Below are 19,350 nucleotides of genomic sequence, written 5' to 3'. Positions count from 1 at the left end.
GGTATCGCCACGTCTCTAAATGTCCAAACTGTTACAATACAATGTTTAAAAAGCTTGGTAAAGAAAAAAAATTTACAACTCCCAAATTGCTGTTTTTGGGTCACTTTGCGCTTCAAAAAAGGGCAATAAAAAGTGATCAAAAAGTTGCATGTACCTCAAAATGGTACCCATAAAAACTACAGCTTGTCCCTCAAAAAATAAGCTATCAAAGAAAAATACAAACGTTATGGCTCTCAGAATGAAGCGACACAAGTTTTTTTTCTCTTAACAAATAGTTTTTTCTTTGTAAATGTGGTAAAACATAAAAAAATATATCAATTTGGTATCTCCGTAATCACATCGACCAGAAGAATAAAGTTAAAGAGGATCTGTCACTAGTTTATTAATTCGATCCCAAAAAATCAGGCAGCACTCCAAGGTATAAGCAAAAAACCGTGGTGGTGTTTTATTGGTCCATCAGTGCAATGTTTCAGCTCAACACAAGAGCAAACAATATCATGTCTTCGAAGACAGCATATATATAGGAGAACCATAGTCAAGCAACAATTGTAGAAACATAGTACCAATTAGGTATAAATTCATATATAAAGTTTATATAAAATATATAAAGCAGCATGTGATTATACAGTGCTATAGTAAAATCGTGTATTACCCTACATTGAAACCACATCATGGTAAGAAATGCATTATTAAAATATCAGTGCTATAATTGTAAATAATCATCCATACAATACACCTGAGTTAATATTATTACATGTAAGAGACTCACCACAATAAGTTCTCTACAAGTGAAATAAACGTGCGCTCGTAATGGCATTCTCAATGTGCAACTGCGCATGCTCGAACTAATTGAGCTATCAAAATCAGATCGCCCCCTCTGCGCATGTCCGCGCATTGACCGCACATTGCGGACATGTCAAAGTCGGGCATATCAAAAATGAGTGACATCTACATAGATAAATATAGAGAAGCAGGAGAGTAACTAACAACAGGCTCTAGCTGAATTAATTCTATACAGGGGAAATATAGTCTAATTAAATAATAGATCTTAGTATTACAATCTATACTTGGGATAATATCAGTGATCGTGGAGCTCCATTTGTCACATGGAAATCCTTGGACATGTGGACACTGAATGCGTGTATATACACACACAATTACACGTATACTGTATCCCAGAGGAATGCACTACCAATCGCTCCCCTATTCGCAAGGGAGAGGTCTATCGTGCTGAGGGGGAAGGACGCACATCAGGTATATAAATAATATGTCTAGGTGACTAGTCCACCACCACTCAACCTCTTTACTGGGCATATTCGTGCAAAGCCTATCTCCGCCTTATAATAATGACCACTAATCCACATAAATGATGTACCTGATCCAAAGAGATACCATCCCAAATTTCATCATATGTAAATATTATTACTAATGAAAAAAAACTGCTTATCCCACGTCACTCATATAACAAGAGTAATATTTAGTTATGTTACTAAAAAAATAGTGAAGAATAATAAAGAACACGTTTATATCATCGTCAGATATAAATAGACAGTATTTATTAACCCTTTAAGGACACAGCCTATTTTGGCCTTGTGGACACAGCCGATTTTTGCAAATCTGACGTGTCACTTTATGTGGTAATAACTCCAGAATGCTTTTGCCTATCCAAGCGATTCTGAGATTGTTTTCTCGTGACATGTTGTACTTTATGATACTGAAAAAATTTTGTCGTTAAATTCAATATTTATTTGTAAAAAACACCAAAATTTTGAGAAAATTTGCAAAAATCTGCATTTTTCTAAATTGTAATGTATCTGCTTGTAAAACAGATCGTAATACCACACAAAATATTTACTAGTTAACATTTCCTATATGTCTACTTTATGTTTGCATAGTTTTTTTAACGTGCTTTTATTATTATAAGGCTTAGAACTTTAGCTGCAATTTCTCGCATTTTCAAGAAAATTTCAAAAGGCAATTTTTTTAGGGACCAGTTCAGTTCTGAAGTGGCTTTGAGGGCCTTATATATTAGAAACCCCCTATAAAACACCCCATTTTAAAAACTGCACACCTCAAAGTATTCAAAACAGCATTCAGAAATTATTTTAACCCTTTAGGCATTTCACAGGAAATAAAGCAAAGTAGAGGTGAAATTTACAGATTTCTATTTTTTTTTACGAAATTCATTTGTAATACAGTTTTTCTGTAACACAGAAGGTTTTACCAGAGAAATGCAACTCAATATTTATTGCCCAGATTCTGCAATTTTTAGAAATATCCCACATGTGGCCCTAGTGTGGTAATTGACTCAAATACCGGCCTCAGAAGCAAAGGAGCACCTGGTGGGTTTTGGGGCCTCTATTTTATTAGAATATATTTTAGGCACCATGTCAAGTTTGAAGAGGTCTTCTGGTGCCAAAACAGTGGAAACCCCCCAAAAGTGACCCCATTTTGGAAACTACACCCCTCAAGGAATTTTTCAAGAGGTATAGTTAGCATTTTTAGCCCACAGGTTTTTTGCTAAATTTATTGGAACTGGTCTGTGAAAATGAAAATCTACTTTTTTTCTGAAAAAACATACGATGTTTTAGTTTTTACAAGGAATAAAGGAGAAAAAGCATCCCAACATTTGTAAAGCAATGTCTCCCGATTACGGCAATACCCCATATGTGGTAATAAACTGCTGTTTGGACCCACGGCAGGGCTCAGAAGGGAACGAGGGCCATTTGGATTTTGGAGCGCAGATTTTGCTGGAATTTTTTCGGTGCCATGTCGTGTTTGCAAAGCCCTGGAGGGACCATAACAGTGGAAACTCCCCAAAAGTGACCCCATTTTGGAAACTACACCCCTCAAGGAATTTTTCTAAGGGTATTGTTAGCATTTTGACCCTACACGGTTTTTGCTGAATTTATGGGAATTATGCTGTAAAATTTAATTTTTTTTCTAATAAAATGTAGTTTTAGCTCTGATTTTTTCATTTTTACAACAGATAAAGAAGAAAAAACACCCCAATATTTGTAAAGCAAACTCTTCTGAGCACAGCAATACCCCATATGTGGTAATAAACTGCTGTTTGGACACATGGCGGAAGTTAGAAAGGACCGAGCGCCATTTGACTTTTGGAGCTCAAGTTTTGCTGGAATCGTTTGCGGTCCCATGTCACATTTGCAAAGCCACTGAGGGGCCAAAATAGTGCACACCCGGCAAAAGTGACCCCATTTGGGAAACTATACCCCTCGTGGAATTTATCTAGCGGTATAGTGAACATTTTGACCCCACAGTTTTTTTGCTGAATTATTGGGATTATGCAGTGAAAATGAAAATCGACATTCTTTCCACTAAAATGTTGAATTGTTTTCATTTTCACAAGGAATAAAGGAGAAAAAGCGCCCCAACAATTGTAAAGCAATTTCTCCCGAGTACGGCAATACCCCATATGTGGTTATAAACTGCTGCTTGGATACACCGCGGGGCTCAGAATGGCAGGAGTGCTACTTGGCATGTAGATTTTGGTTGATTGTTTTTTGGACGCCATGTCGCAATTGTAGAGCCCCTGAGGTACTCGTACAGTAGAAACCCCTGAGAATTGACTCCATTTTGGAAACTTTACCCCTCAGGGTAATCATCTAGGGGTGTACTGAGCATTTTGATCCCACAGGTGTGTCATAGATTGTATTAGAATGAGGCAGTGAAAATGAAAAAAAAAAATTTTCCCCAATAATATGTCGTTTTGCACCCAATTTTTTTTCCCACAAGGGGTAATAGGAGAAAAAACAACACATCATTTGTTACCCAATTTCTCCCGAGTATGGCAATACCCCATGTGTGGCCCTAAACTGCTGTTTGGGCACATGGCAGAGCTTAAAATGGAAGGCGTGCCATGTGGCTTTTAGAGCACAGATTTTGCTGGACTGGTGTACAGGTGCCATGTCGCATTTGCAGAGCTCCCTTAGGTACCAGAGTAGAGTGTAAAACCATGAGAAGTGACCCCATTTTGTAAACTACACCCCTCAAGGCATTTATCATTTGCCTGGACATATGACAGGGCTTAGGAGTGAAAGGCACATGTGAGACCTATTTTGGTGATTTTCGCAGCATTAGCCCACAATGGCAGGGCTCTGAGGTCAAATAGTAAAACAAACCCCCAAGTAGTGAACCCCATTTTGGAAACAAACCCCTCAAGGCATTTTGACCACGCAGGTTTTTTTTTTCTATTAGAAATGAATGCTCAGTGGATGGTGCAAAGTGAAAATTGCAAATTTCCACAGGTATGTGCCATTTTAGTGCATAATATTTTTTTGCCCAGTTCGTGCCACTGAAGACAAATACCTCAAACTGTTAAGCGGGTTCTCCCGGGTATGGCGATGCCATATATGTGGACGTACACTGCTGCTTGGGCACGCTGCAGGGCGCGCCATTTGGCTTTTGGAGCGTGGATTTTGCTCGCTAGTTGTTTTGTTTGGGGTTTTGCTGGTAGTCAGTGGTGATGTGGGGGCACATATAAGCTGTGCGGAGTACATCAGGGTATAATAAGAGGGTATAATAATTGGGTAAATAAATAATTGTCCACAGATGTGTGGCCGGTGTCACACTGATAAATGGTGCCCAATCTTATCTGCTTTTGGACAATTTGCACATTTTGAGTAGCCATATTCTGAGAGCCAAAACGTCTTTATGTTTTCTCCACCGGAGCTGGGTGAGGGCTTATTTGTTGCGGGACAATCTGTAGATTTCATTGGTACCATTTTGGTTAAAAGGCTGGGAAGACATCCTGCGCAGGCTGGCGGGATCACGTCCCATCACGCCGGTCTGCGCATGCGTCCCGCCCGAGAGGCGATGTAGCGCTTCGTCCGTCGAGGGAGCGGCGCAAGGTAAGTACATAAGTACAATCTTGTTTTTTTTGAGGGGGCTGTGTGGTAATATACAGGGGGGGAATTGCTGTGTGGTAATATACAGGGGGAGGTGAATTGCTGAGTAGCACTATATACAAGGGGAAGGGGGGCTGTGTTGCAATATATACAAGAGAAGGCGGGGCCTGTGTGGCAGTATATACAAGGGGAGGGGTATTGCTGTGGAAATATATACAAGGGGAGGGGGGATTGCTGTGGCAGTATATAAAAGGGGAGGAGGATTTCTGTGACCGTTGTGAGACAGTGACAGGTAAAGTCATTGAGGGAAGGTACATTTCCCCTAGAATCCTGTCATATGTATCCTAGGTTCCAGGGAATGAGTAGTTTTTGCAATAGAAAGCTCTAGCTTTCCAATCTCGGCTTAAGAAAAAGCCGGAAAAAGGGCCTGGAGTTGGATTGGAGAAGAGCAGGGCGGGTTCCCCAATCCCTAGTCCATCTCTGTTTGTAGGACAAGGCTGCTGCTCAATTAGCTGCACCTGCAGCCTATGTATTTTGCCCTGTTGTACAAGAGGCTGTTTCTTTGACAAGAATAAAAACACAGGCAAAGCCCTGTTATGACTTTTAATGCACGGTGTCCCTGTCTCTGGCTACAAAGAAACCGCTGTACCAACCTCTCCTGATGCTAAACCCTCACATATGGTGGCCGATGCGGGCACGGTCTTAAAGAGACATACACCTATTTAAAAGGACTTTTGCTGCTCCAAGTGGAAAATCGTTGCTAGGGGCAACAACACAATTTTTTCTCCCCGAGAGTGCTTGGAAGTGTATGTCTTGGGTGAAGGCGGCAACAGGGCTAAGAGACTGTTAAAATGGATGTTAAAATGGATGAAATACTTAAACAGCTGATTCAGGCTAATATCAACCAGGGGAAGATAAGCACAGCTCTGCAAGAAGCCAGCGCGACTCAGCGAATGGTGCATGAGGAAGCCATGCGTGCACAGGCTGAAACCAATATTCTGCTGGGTGAAGCCCACAGACTGGCCTTAAAAGAACAGCAGCAAATTAATCGCTATTTGCAAGACCAAATTCAGGCCACAGTGGAGTGGTCAGCGGGGCCTCATGGTTTGCGCCAAACCACTCGTGCAGCGGTACAGACATCTCTGCAGAAGATGACATCCACCGACGACGTTGAGGCCTATCTCATAGTGTTTGAGCAAGTGGCAGAACGAGAGAAGTTACCTTCAGATCAGTGGGCAGCAGTGGTGGCACCTTTCCTAACCGGAGAGCCGCAAAAGGCGTACTTTGATCTCAATGAGCAGGATGCCAAGGATTACTCCAAGCTGAAGGGTGAGATCCTTGCCCGTCTGGGTGTTAATATGAATGTGCGTGCTCGACGGGTGCACAACTGGACTTTCGTGGAACACCTACCTGCGCGATCACAAATGTATGATCTTGTCCATCTTGCAAGGAAATGGCTACAGCCAGAGGAATCAACCCCTGCGCAGATTGTGGAGAGAGTGGTGCTTGACAAATACATCCGCCCCTTACCACCGAAGGTTCAGCGTTGGGTCGGTCAAGGAGATCCTACAGATGCGGAACAGCTGGTGAACCTGATTGAAAGGTACAGAGCTACTCAGGATCTACTCCAAGAAGTACCGCCTGGATGTTCTAACCCCAGGAACAGCAAATCGTGCGGAGCACCCGGTAAGACTGTTCCATTTACTAGAGGGGATGAGAAATGTCTTTAAGGGAGGTGGCTCAGAAGGGGAGCAGACGGAGGGAAGAAATCCCAGAGAGACACTGAAGGCCAGACCAGGGTCTCAAGTTGGGGACCGGGGCCGCATACAGTGCTGGCGGTGTTATGGACCTGGGCATATTGCTGCCAATTGTCCCCTGACTACTGAGCCAATGGAGTGTGATGCAGCAAGGCGAATATCCTTGTTTGCACGTCCTGTTTGTTCTGCTGAGACTGTTTACGAGACTGAGCAACAAATGTGTGTCGTAAAAGTGGAAGGGTGTACTGTGAGTGCCTTGCTGGATTCTGGGAGTCTGGTTACCCTGGTGCATGCCAGCCTGATAGACCCTGGAACATTCAGCGGACATAGTATAGGGGTCCTGTGCATCCATGGGGACACTAAAGAATACCCCACCGCTTTGGTCACTCTAGAGACTTCCTGTGGAACCGCTTGCCATGAAGTGGGTGTGGTCAAGTCCCTGATGCACAGTGTGATCCTGGGGAGAGACTTCCCAGTGTTCTGGGACTTGTGGAGGAAGAAAGATGTAACCTCCACTGTAAATGTTAATGATGGTATTAATGTGTGCGCTGTGATTAGCCCAGAACCCTTTAACGAAGATACTGAGGTGCCAGCAGTAGTGGTGACCACTGAGCCTGATAAATTTCCTCTGGCTGTTTTTGCTGGTGAAACAGATGAGCAGGAGGAAATTTCTGAGATACCAGAGTTAAATATATCACGTAACAATTTTGGGACCGCTCAACTTAGCGATCCCACATTGGTAAAAGCCAGGGAAAATACTAAGGTATTAAATGGAGTGCCTCAACATCCAGGGGCTGATAAGGTGTTTGCACACATGGCGGTTAACCAGGATTTGCTGTATCGGATAGATAACGTACGTGGGGAGGTTGTTGAACAGCTGGTGATACCCCAACCGTATCGTAGAACGGTGTTGGACCTGGCTCATAAACACGTGCTGGGTGGACATCTAGGTTTGCGAAAAGACCAGAGAACGTATCTTACAACGATTCTTCTGGCCGGGGGTATATACGGAAGTTCAGAGGTATTGCGAGTCCTGCCCGGAGTGTCAGATAATGGCTCCTATGCCACATTTTAGGAGTCCGCTGGTGCCTTCGCCTATCATTGGGATCCCTTTTGAAAGAATTGCCATGGATCTGGTCGGCCCTTTAGTCAAATCCTCTAGAGGACATCAATATATCCTAGTGGTGTTGGACTATGCCACACGCTACCCTGAGGCAGTCCCTTTGCGAAATTCCTCTTCAAAAGCCATTGCAAGAGAGTTGTTTTACATGTTTTCCCGTACTGGATTACCTAAGGAAATCCTTACCGATCAGGGAACTCCCTTTATGTCCAAAATCACCAAGGAATTATGTAAACTGCTGAAAATTAAACACCTGCGTACCTCTATATATCACCCTCAAACTGATGGTCTTGTCGAAAGATTCAATAAGACATTAAAAGGCATGTTGAGGAGGGTGGTTAGTAAGGATGGGAAGGATTGGGACTGTCTTCCGCCCTATTTGATGTTCGCTGTACGTGAAGTTCCTCAATCATCCACAGGGTTTTCTCCTTTCGAACTTGTATACGGCAGACAACCCCGTGGTCTCCTGGACATAGCCAAGGAAACCTGGGAGCAAGAGTCCACACCTTATAGGAGTGTAATTGAGCATGTCACGTTGATGCAAGACCGAATCGCTGAGGTCATGCCGATAGTTAAGGAACACTTGGAGCAAGCTCAGGATGCTCAGAGCAGGGTGTATAACCGAACTGCTAAAGTTAGACATTTTAACTCTGGTGATCGAGTGTTGGTCTTAGTGCCAACCGTAGAAAGCAAATTTCTTGCTAGATGGCAAGGGCCGTATGAGATAATTGAAAAGGTGGGGGATGTAAATTATAAAGTTTACCAACCAGGTAAAAGGAAGACAGTGCAGTTATACCATGTAAACTTAATTAAGCCATGGAAAGAAAGAGAGAACCTCGTGGCAGTAAGGACCCCCTATAGTCCTAACCCAGATGTGTATGTGTCAGAATCCCTCGCAAAGCCACAGAAACAGGAGACAAAAGAGTTTGTGCAGAGAAACACAGACGTGTTTTCAGAACTGCCAGGACAGACCAGTATAATAAAACATGACATTGTGACCGAGCCTCAGGTTCGGGTCCACTTGAAGCCCTACAGAGTCCCTGAAGCTTGTAGACAAGCCATATCTGAGGAGGTCAAGAACAGCTAGACCTTGGGATTATTGAAGAGTCAAAAAGTGAATGGTCAAGCCCCATTGTATTGATTCCGAAACCAGATGGGTCATTGCGTTTCTGTAACGACTTCCGCAAGTTAAATGAGATGTCAAAGTTTGACGCATACCCAATGCCAAGAGTTGACGAGTTAATAGAGAGACTGGGCCATTCAAGGTATTTTTCAACACTTGATTTAACCAAAGGCTATTGGCAAGTACCCCTCACGGAGGGCGCCAAAGAGAAAACTGCGTTCATCACCCCGGATGGTCTGATTCAATATATTTGTTTACCATTTGGGCTACATGGGGCTCCAGCGACCTTTCAAAGGTTAATGGACATAGTCCTCGAACCCCATCGTCTGTATTCTTCGGCATATCTGGACGACATTATAATCTTTAGTGATGACTGGGAAAGCCACTTACCAAAAGTACAAGCAGTACTAAACTCCCTCAGAGCCGCGGGGTTAACAGCAAACCCAGAGAAATGTTCCTTAGGCTTGGAGGAAGCACGGTATCTGGGGTACATAATTGGGAGAGGGGTGATAAAGCCACAGGTCAACAAAGTTGAGGCTATCCAAAACTGGCCCCAGCCCGCAACCAAAAAGCAGGTCAGAGCTTTTTTAGGAATTGTAGGTTATTACCGCAGGTTCATTCCAAACTTTGCCAGCACAGCAGCGCCCCTGACAGATCTTACCAAGGGAAGTAAGTCTGTCATGGTCAAGTGGGACACGAAGGCTGAAAGCGCCTTTCAAGAGTTGAAACTGGCCCTGTGTAACCAACCAGTCTTAGTCACTCCTGACTTCAAAAAGGAGTTTGTTGTCCAAACTGATGTTTCTAATGTGGGGCTCGGAGCAGTTCTGTCACAAGAGGTGGGTGGTGAGGAACATCCTGTGACCTATTTGAGCAGAAAACTTACCCCGGCTGAGAAAAACTATAGCATAGTTGAACGGGAGTGCTTGGCAATTAAGTGGGCACTTGAGTCCCTGAGATATTATTTATTGGGTCGTCAGTTTAGGTTGGTTACAGACCACTCTCCTCTTACGTGGATGTGTCAAGCTAAAGAGAGAAATGCAAGAGTTACACGGTGGTTTCTTACTTTGCAGAACTTCAAATATACTGTGGAACACAGAGCAGGAAAACTGCAGGGCAATGCTGACGCTTTGTCTAGGACACACTGCCTTGTAGCTAAATGTGTCCGATCCCACGGGCTCGAAACAGAGGAAGAGGGTATGTGAGACAGTGACAGGTAAAGTCATTGAGGGAAGGTACATTTCTCCTAGAATCCTGTCATATGTATCCTAGGCTCCAGGGAATGAGCAGTTTTTGCAATAGAAAGCTCTAGCTTTCCAATCTCGGCTTAAGGAAAAGCCGGAAAAAGGGCCTGGAGTTGGATTGGAGAAGAGCAGGACGGGTTCCCCAATCCCTAGTCCATCTCTGTTTGTAGGACAAGGCTGCTGCTCAATTAGCTGCACCTGCAGCCTGTGTATAAAAAGGTGCAGACACAGAGTGTGTGAGTCTCACCCCTGACTCAGACTGGAGACTACTAAGGCTGGAGTAGCCTGTATTCTATGTGAGTAAAAACCTGTGTAACTTTGTGTCCATTGCCTGGTAGGAAGGCACTTGGTATAGTTAGATAATATCTTGTTTAGTTAGTGCTCAGACGAGCAGGATTTATTTTGTATTTTGCCTTGTTGTACAAGAGGCTGTTTCTTTGACAAGAATAAAAACACAGGCAAAGCCCTGTTATGACTTTTAATGCACGGTGTCCCTGTCTCTGGCTACAAAGAAACCGCTGTACCAACCTCTCCTGATGCTAAACCCTCACACAGTATATACAAGGGGAGACTTTTTTCTTCTGCGTAGCGCAATTACTCTATTGGGGATCGGGAGCTACTGGCCATCAAATTGGCTCTGGAGGAGTGGAGACATCTGCTAGAGGGCGTAGCACACACCATCCTGATCTACACCGACCGCAAGAACCTCACGTACCTACAGTCCGCTCAACGTCTAAATCCCGTCAAGCCAGGTGGTCGCTGTTCTTCACCCATTTCCAATTTGGGCTCCACTACCGTCCCGCTAACAAAAATGTGAGGGCCGATGCCCTGTCCAGGTCATTTGAGACAAATGACACAGTGGAGTACCTTCAAAGTATCATAGACCCGTCCTGCATTGTCACTGCCAATCCTTTGCAGGTTAGAGACATCCCTCCGGGGAGAACTTTTTTTCGGTTGACAGGAGTAGAATTCTCTGATGGGGACACTGTTCTAAACTGGCTGGGCACCCTGGTATTCATAAAACCCGAGACCTGATTGTTCGTCACTTCTGGTTGCCCACGCTACCCAAGGATGTTGTGGACTTTGTCTCTTCTTGCACGGTGTGTGCTTCCAACAAGGATACTCACTCCAAGCCTGCCGGCCTGCTTCACCCTCTGCCTGTACCCAATGCCCACTGGCAGCACATGGCGATGGACTTTGTCACTGACCTTCCTCCCTCAGCGGGATGCAACACTGTCTGGGTGGTGGTGGACCAGTTCTCGAAGATGGCACATTTTATCACGCTGACCGGCCTACCTTCTGCTCCCCGACTGGCGAGTCTCTTCACTCAGCACATCTTCCGCTTGCATGGCTTGCCCCTTCACATTGTGTGGGATCGGGGGGTTCAGTTTACCTCGAAATTCTGGAGAGCCCTTTGTAAACTCCTGGATGTGAGATTGGACTTTTCCTCAGCCTATCACCCCCAGTCCAATGGGCAAGTCGAGAGGATCAACCAGATCATGGAGAATTAACTCCGTCACTACATCTCCTTACAGCATGATAACTGGGTACAGCTTCTTCCATGGGTCGAGTTCTCGTACAAGAACCACATAAGCGAGTCCACCACTTCCACTCCGTTTTACAGTGTGTACAGTCAACATCCTAGAGTCCCTCTTCCAGTGTCTACTACTTCTCAGGTATCCGCTGCTGACTCTGCATTTAGGGACTTTCTGCAAATCTGGCAACAGACCCGGTCCTCTATTTTGCTTGCAGTCGATCACATGAAGTGGACAAGAGGATACAAAGAGAAGAGAGCCGCCTCTGTTTCTTCCAGGTACCAAAGTCTGGCTGTCCTCACGGAACATTCATTTGAAGGTGCCTTCATACAAGTTTGCTCCCTGGTACCCCGGTCCTTTTGAGATTCTGCAACAGATTAACCCTGTCTCCTATAAACTGCGGCTGCCTCCTACCCTCAGAATCCCCAACTCCTTTCATGTGTCCCTCCAGAAACCAGTGGTCCTGAACCGCTACAGCCAGACTTCCAGTTCCACAATTGCTCCCAGCGGTTCTTCTGATGTGTTCGAGGTGAGGGAGATCCTGGACTGCAAAAGGGTAGGAGGAAGGACTTTCTATTTGGTGGACTGGAGAGGGTTTGATCCTGAGGAGAAGTCCTAGGAGCCGGAGGAGAACCACGATGCCCCTGCTCTCGTTAAGAAGTTCCTCTCTCGCTCTAGTCCCAAGAAGAGGGGGCGTAAGAGGGGCGATACTGTAGCGTCCATGGCCGCGGGCCGTCGGGTCTACTCACCTCCTGACGCCCGCAGCCATGGATCTGTGAGCGCTGGTCCCCATCTCTTTCCTAGGAGACGCCAGAGCTCACTTCCGCTCCAGTCCGCTGTGTCCCGTAGGGTGCGCACGGACGCTCATGCCGGCTCTTAAAGGGACAGCGCGCACACATGAAGACAATCATCATCATCAAGTCACATTATTTCCTCGACTATAAGAAGGCCCCAGCCCTTCTGATCCTTGCCTGAGCATTGTTAGCATATCCCAAGTCTGTCTTGAAAATGGTCCCTTAGTGTTTCCCGTTCCAGTTGTTACCCGTGCCCTGTTACCTGTTCCTGTATCCCGTGCTGTGTTCTTATTCATATGCCTACTAGTTGGAGTCGTGTCTACTGCACCTGCTGTTGATTGCCACGTCCTGTGTCATCCGCCACGTCCTGTGTCATCTGCCGCATCCAGTGTGATTCGCCACGTCTGGCACAACCTGCGGCACCTGCTGTCATCCGCCTCGTCTGACGTTACCTGCTGCTCCCACCTCCATCTGTGCCAGAGCTGCGGCCACTGTCTGGACTATCCAGGTACCCTTGTGCGGGCCTTTATATTGCTGGGGTTCCCTGTTGTTTAGCCAGCTGCCTCCCTGCTACGGTGGTGCGGCCTAGTGGGACAACATACCCACAAACCGTGACACTATCTATAAGGACAGTGGTGTAATGAGGGATTCTTTCATTGATGCCTATAATTGGTGTTTAGAATGGTCTACTTTACTGCTGGACTTGTAATATTATACTATTTAAAAAAATAATTAAAACTAATTTAAAATAAGTTTTCTCAATCCCTTACTTAGTACGCTATATTAGCGTTTACTGGGGGTATTACTTTTAGTCATCAGATCGCCCACCATTGATGGAGACTTGTCCTGATCCCTACCTGCCCCGCTCAGGAGCTGCCAAGAATTAGAGGGAACATTGTTCACATACAGAGGTTAATAACCCATACAGACCTAAAACTTTTTACAAAGGAAGGTTTTGTACAATTGCATTCACGCTGGGCAAGCTTCTTTGAGCTAAATACATAAGCAGTACAAATGTCCTGTTCTAATTGTTTGCTAAAGTGTGTCACTGTACTTAAAATGTAGAGCACGGAACTTGAAATAGTGGAGCGGATGTGTCAATGTATCACAGTAGCAAATCTTGAGTTCGTTCAGGTTCACACTAATCATTGTGACACAGCTCAAAGCCAGACCTCAACCTTTGAGTGATAACCATGGTAAAAAACGTCAATTTAATAGAAACTGTTTTTCCGCAATTGTGGTTCCATTATTTTTAAAGCTCCTAGATCTTTCTTTATTGAATAACCACTATATTGTATAGTCACTTTAGTATTAGAATGATACAATACTCTAGTCCAATAAAATCCTTCAATATTTATTTTAGTAGCCGTGAATATAGTATTCATTAAAGGGGTTCTACGGTTATAAGAAATTGATGGCCTCTCCTCAGGAAAGGCCATCATATATGATCTGTGGGGTCCGACTACGGGCAATCCTGCCTATCAACTGTTTTGAAGAGGCTGCGGCGCTCTAACTTTTTCTTCATTACTGTGACTGCTCTTACAATGAATTGCCGACACACTTGTATCAGCGGTTCACAGTATTACATCCTTTTTCTATTTACTTTAATAGAAAAAAGACTGTAATACTGTGAACCGTCGCTACAAGTGTGTCGGCAATTCACAGTACGAGCAGATGAGGAATGAATAGGAAGCAGCACTCGTATGAGTGCGAAGTCCCCTTCAAACAGCTGATCAAGGGAGGTGCTGGTAGTCGGTCCCTCACCGATCAGATATTGATGGGCTATCCTGAGGAGAAGCCATCAATTTCTTATGACTGGAGAAGCCCTTTAATACTTTTTTCTCTTACTAACCACTGTCACTGTCTTTTGTATAGTACACTTCAAAGACAAATGTTTCCCCAATATGTATATTATTATTATAATTTTTTTGTTTTTTTACTGGATAGGAAAGGGCAGCACTCTAAGCTATTGTGGCCATCAAAAGGCAATGGAAGCCTAACAGAAATAAATAACGGAAGTGTAAACAGAGCCATAATTGAATTACTCTGGCTGAATTTAGAGACAATATTATACAGTATTATTCGTGCCAAAACAATATTACTGGATTTAAATGTATGAATTGATTTATTTTTTTATTTACAGAGTACCACACTGGACCTGCTGGATAAAGGGTTTGATGTCCATATTGTAGCTGATGCTTGCTCATCTCGTAGGTAATGCTTGTGCACGCTGTATCTTTCATCACGTATATTGTTAACTTTTTTTTATTGTCCCTAATGTTGTATACAGTTTTGCGCACCAGTATGCAAGACTGACGTAGTAAAGCTTGAGTGGATTCAAAGGAGGGCTGGCAAAGTAATAAATGGAGTGGGTGCGCTGTAGTTTTTATTAGTTGGGCTAAGTTTTGCCTTGTTTTTTTTCGTAACATCCAGGGCTGTTTTCTCATACCTATTTTTTATATCCAATTTTTTGTTTTTTAAGGGGTAAATCCTCAAATAATTGTTATTAAATGTATAGGTTTTTTTGGTTAAATTTTCAAATTTACACTAAGATAAAATGTAAGAATGGGTTCTCTATTTTGTTACGGTTGTTTTGATATATAATATGTATAGTCTCGTGTGATCGGGGCACATATAGTGAAGGTTTCAAACACTGAGGTAGAAAGGAAAACAAGCGGCACTCACCCAGATGTAGTTAAAAGTCCTTTATTTAAATGTGGATTATGGAGGGAGGACAAACGGACAAAAAGGCAACAGACTGTTTCGTGCTATGAGGTGCTTCTTCCGAAGGTGGTTTGGATTGGCGTGGGCGGTGTTTTTTTATTTTTTAATGTAGCTGTACTTTATTTTGTTTACTGTTTGTTGTATTTTTTTGACATAAGGGTGTATTCAGATGTTGCTGTTGAGGTGCGGTTGAAAACGTATTAAAAAAAATGCATGCGATTTTAATGCATTTTTCTATGCGGCTGCAGTTTTTACAGGTGAAACTGTAAAAATATTCTGCCTTAACTGTAAAAAACGCAACCACATCGAAAACTTACAACATACTGTATTGCGGTAAGCCACATGCGTTTTTATCGGTTTCAAACACACTTAAACTGCAACATCTGAATACACCCTATTATGTGATCCAAGAGTACGTTTACCTCTAAGGGTATATTCACATGCAGCAGATTTGTTGCAGCAATTTCTTTGACTGAAAATCAGTTAAATTAATCTGAATGAAGTTGTTTCACCGGCAAGAACATGGATTTCTCTCATGCACATTATGCTGCCCTCGCTGATTTCAGCAGTCTGTCACTCATTTGCTTACGTGTAATCGTTTCTTAAAACTTACATGCAGAGCCCAGACAGTGCCACTGGAGATGAGTCTGGCGTATTTATGACCTGCTGCTAGCTCCTCCCACTTTTCACTAGCTCTGCCCGCTCTCCGCTGATTGACAGATGTCTCCCTATTATTCTGTACGCTACGCTCTCTGGGAATTATAGAGTTCAAAATTCCATACGCAAACAGGTAGATCGATTAAAGGGATTATCCAGTACTTTTTAAATTGTCAGCAGTCTATGGAATGGCATAGCATAAAAAAATAGCAGAACCGCTCCAAGGCGGAGGTCCCATTCTTCGCTGCTCCGGTTTCAGAAGCTCCTGCAGCGGTCACATGACGTTCATCAGTCACATACCACTGCAGCCAATTGCTGGCCTCAGCGGTGATGCTGCCATGAACGGCAATTGGCTGCAGCGGCACATGACTGATGAATAGCACGTGGCCGCTGCAGAAACTTCTGGCACTGAGCGGCAGAGAATGAGACCTCAGCGCTGGCCTGGGGGCCATTCCCTGCCTTGCTACCATTTTTAAATAGTACCGGATAACCCCTTTCAAGGCTAGGGCTACTCCACGACATTAGCTGCGACACAGGTCGATGCAGGTAAAGTCCAGATGTTCCATGCCTTCAGTTTTAGCAAAATTTTGAACGCAAGCTGTTACAGATGTAGAAATACTGTATGTGGTTTATACAAACTCTTCACACCTTGATCTATTTTAGAGTGTATTTTGTGTGTAAAGGCCCCATTACCCGGGCCAATGATCGGTCAAACGAGCGTTCATATGAACGCTCGTTCACGATCATTGCCCAGTGTAATAAGGGCAACGATCAGCCGATGAACGAGCAAACGCTCATTCAGTAGCTGATCTGTTCTTTTATGCAAAACTAAAGATCATTGTTGTCGGCAGCACATCTCCCTGTGTAATCAGGGAGATGCGCTGCCGATATCATGAAAATGCATAGGGACGAGCTATCGTAGTAACGAGCGCTCGTCCCTATACATATCCAATCATTGCTCTATGTGATAGACAAAAACAAGCGCCGATCAACGAGCATATTGGGCCGTGTAATAGTACCTTAAGCCTCTGTTTGGATCTGCATTTTAGTCACAAATTTGAGATTTCAAGATGCTGTTTGCTTTCAAAACGCTTGTTTGTCACAAGTTACATGAAGGTAGTCTCAGCTGTAAACTGTGGATCACACTATTAGGGTATGTTCAAACTGCCTATTTTCAGAAGTTTTTCGGTCCGCAAACCCCCCGAAAAACGGCTAAAAACCAACGCCTCCAAACATCTGCCAATTGGTTTCAATAGGAAAAACGGCGGTTCGTTCCGACGGAGCGTTTTTTTTACGCGGCCGTTTGAAAAGATGACCCGTAAAAACCCACATCGGAAAAAAAAAGTGTATGTCACTTCTTGAGCCGTTTTTGGAGCCGTTTTTCATTTGGTCAGTAGAGAAACAGCTCCAAAAACGGGCGTAAAAAACGCCTGATGCATAAAAAACGGCTGGAAATCAGAGGCTGTTTTCCCTTGAAAACAGCTCCGTATTTTACACCGGTTATTAGTTTAGCAATAGCAAAAGAATATAAGTCGGCACTGCTGAAATCAATAGTCCTCCGGGCGTTTGGCAGATCACTGCCCAGGCAGCATGTACACTGGCACAGTGTGTGTCAAGGGAGGTGCTGACTCAGCAAGAAAAGTTCATATATATCACAATGTGTGAAGAAAGAAATAGAGCCGCACTCATCCAAATCTGACGTTTTCATATGTTTTATTGCTCAATGCGAAGTGGGGGAGATGGAGTTATGCACACGCTTTCTCAAGCCTTCACGTTTTTAGTTTAGCGTGTGAACATAACCTTACAATCAATAGCTTGTCTCTGGGTGGTTTCACACACCGTAATTAAAAGACCTCAGATGAGTGTCATTCCATGAGAAAAAAAGAATGTGGTATGCTCCATTTCAAGCTTTATTAGGGGGGATTCACACGAGCGTGTATTAGGTCCGTGCGGGCCGCGTGGTTTTCACGCGGCACGCATGGACCAATACAAGTCTATGGGGCAGTACAGACAGTCCGTGCTTTTTGCGCAGCGTTTGTCTGCTGCGCAAAAAGCGCGACAGGTTCAATAACTCTGCGTATTTCGCGCATCACGCACCCATTGAAGTCAATGGGTGCGTGAAAACCACGCAGGTTGCACGGAAGCACTTCCGTGCGAACTGCGTGTTTGCGCAACAGCTGTCAAAAGGATGAATGTAAACAGAAAAGCACCACGTGCTTTTCTGTTTCCGAACATCCAAACGGAGTGTCTTTGCGATGAGAGAAGCCGGACAAGCGAACCGAACTTCACCGGGTTCGGCCGAACTCGTTTTGGCCGAACCCGGCAAAAAAATTATCGGTACGCGACGTCAGGAGATAGTCACTGTCCATGGTGCTGAAAGAGTTAAACTGTTTCAGCACCATTGACAGTGACTTCCGATCCCAATAAACATGAACCTGTAAAAAAAAACGAAGTTCTGACTTACCGACTCCAGTCTGACCGCCCGGGATGACAATTCAGTCCAAGTGACTGCTCCAGCCAATCACATGCGAAGCACAGGCTGCTGCGGTCACATGGACTGGCGCGTCATCCAGGGAGGTGGGGCCCGATGTCGAGAGGCGCGTCACCAAGGACGCGTCACCAAGGACGCGTCACCAAGGCAACGGCCGGGAAGTTCTCGGTAAGTACGAACTTTTTCTTTTTTTTCAACAGGTTTTTCGATATTGTGTTCGGCATTCACTGTCGAGGATGCTGAAAGAGCTAGCTCTTTCAGCACCTTGGACAGTGACGGGCGTCGACTAGCCTCATCTCTATGATGGCGGCTGCGCGAAAATCACGCAGCCGCGCATCAGACACGGATGACACACGCAGCTGTCAAATGGTTTTTGCGCGCGCAAAACGCAGCGTTGTTTGCGCGCGCAAAAACGCAACGTTCGTGTGTATCTGCCCTTGTCAGGTCCGTATTTCACACCGAATAACCACCTCTGTAAATTGAAAGCTGAAGGCATGCCTGGAGAGAAGTACACCACACAAATGTCTGAGGTACAGCTTCAATGTCAGCCAGGAGGAACTGAACTTTATTCAGAACAAAGAAACACACACAGAGAAGACACATGCCCCTCCCTATAGATGTGTGACTTGCTTGAATCCCATTGGCTCTTCTGCTGTAAGTCTTCCTATACATTCTTCTGCACACTCCTCTTTGCATTCCAGGGGGCGGTATCTTCCATAGGTGTGTCCGACATGAACAAAGAACTTGTTATATATATCAGTATATTACACAAAGAACTGAAATGTATATACATATGTGTGAGGATAATATTTTTCAAACAATATACATAGTATTGATCCCTCACAGTCCCCCCTAAAAATATTATTACTCTATCCCTGAGTCTTGCCTAGCAACCTACCACTGACCACTCGAACCAGGCGGGTAGGGGTTTTGGATTTCTTCACCAGCTTGAGACGAGCTACTCCTGATGAGTAACCCCCCTTTGTACCTGGACTTCCAAGGTGTCGGAGTGGTCCTAACTTTCCCTATTCTCCTCTGGA

General features: G+C 44.4%; 1 protein-coding gene across 2 annotated transcripts in view; it reads left to right on the top strand.

Moving 5' to 3' along the window:
• Positions 1-19,350, top strand: part of ISOC2 (isochorismatase domain containing 2) — a 224,627-nt gene that overhangs the window by 79,790 nt on the left and 125,487 nt on the right. For both annotated transcript variants that reach the window (XM_075840003.1, XM_075840002.1), the window contains exon 4: positions 14,582-14,652. In XM_075840003.1, the coding sequence (XP_075696118.1) occupies positions 14,582-14,652 (71 nt within the window). The remainder of the gene's footprint in view (positions 1-14,581; positions 14,653-19,350) is intronic.

The sequence above is a fragment of the Rhinoderma darwinii genome, chromosome 10, assembly GCF_050947455.1.
Source record: "Rhinoderma darwinii isolate aRhiDar2 chromosome 10, aRhiDar2.hap1, whole genome shotgun sequence".
Classification (NCBI taxonomy): domain Eukaryota; kingdom Metazoa; phylum Chordata; class Amphibia; order Anura; family Rhinodermatidae; genus Rhinoderma; species Rhinoderma darwinii.
This window is presented reverse-complemented; position numbering and strand designations above follow the sequence as displayed.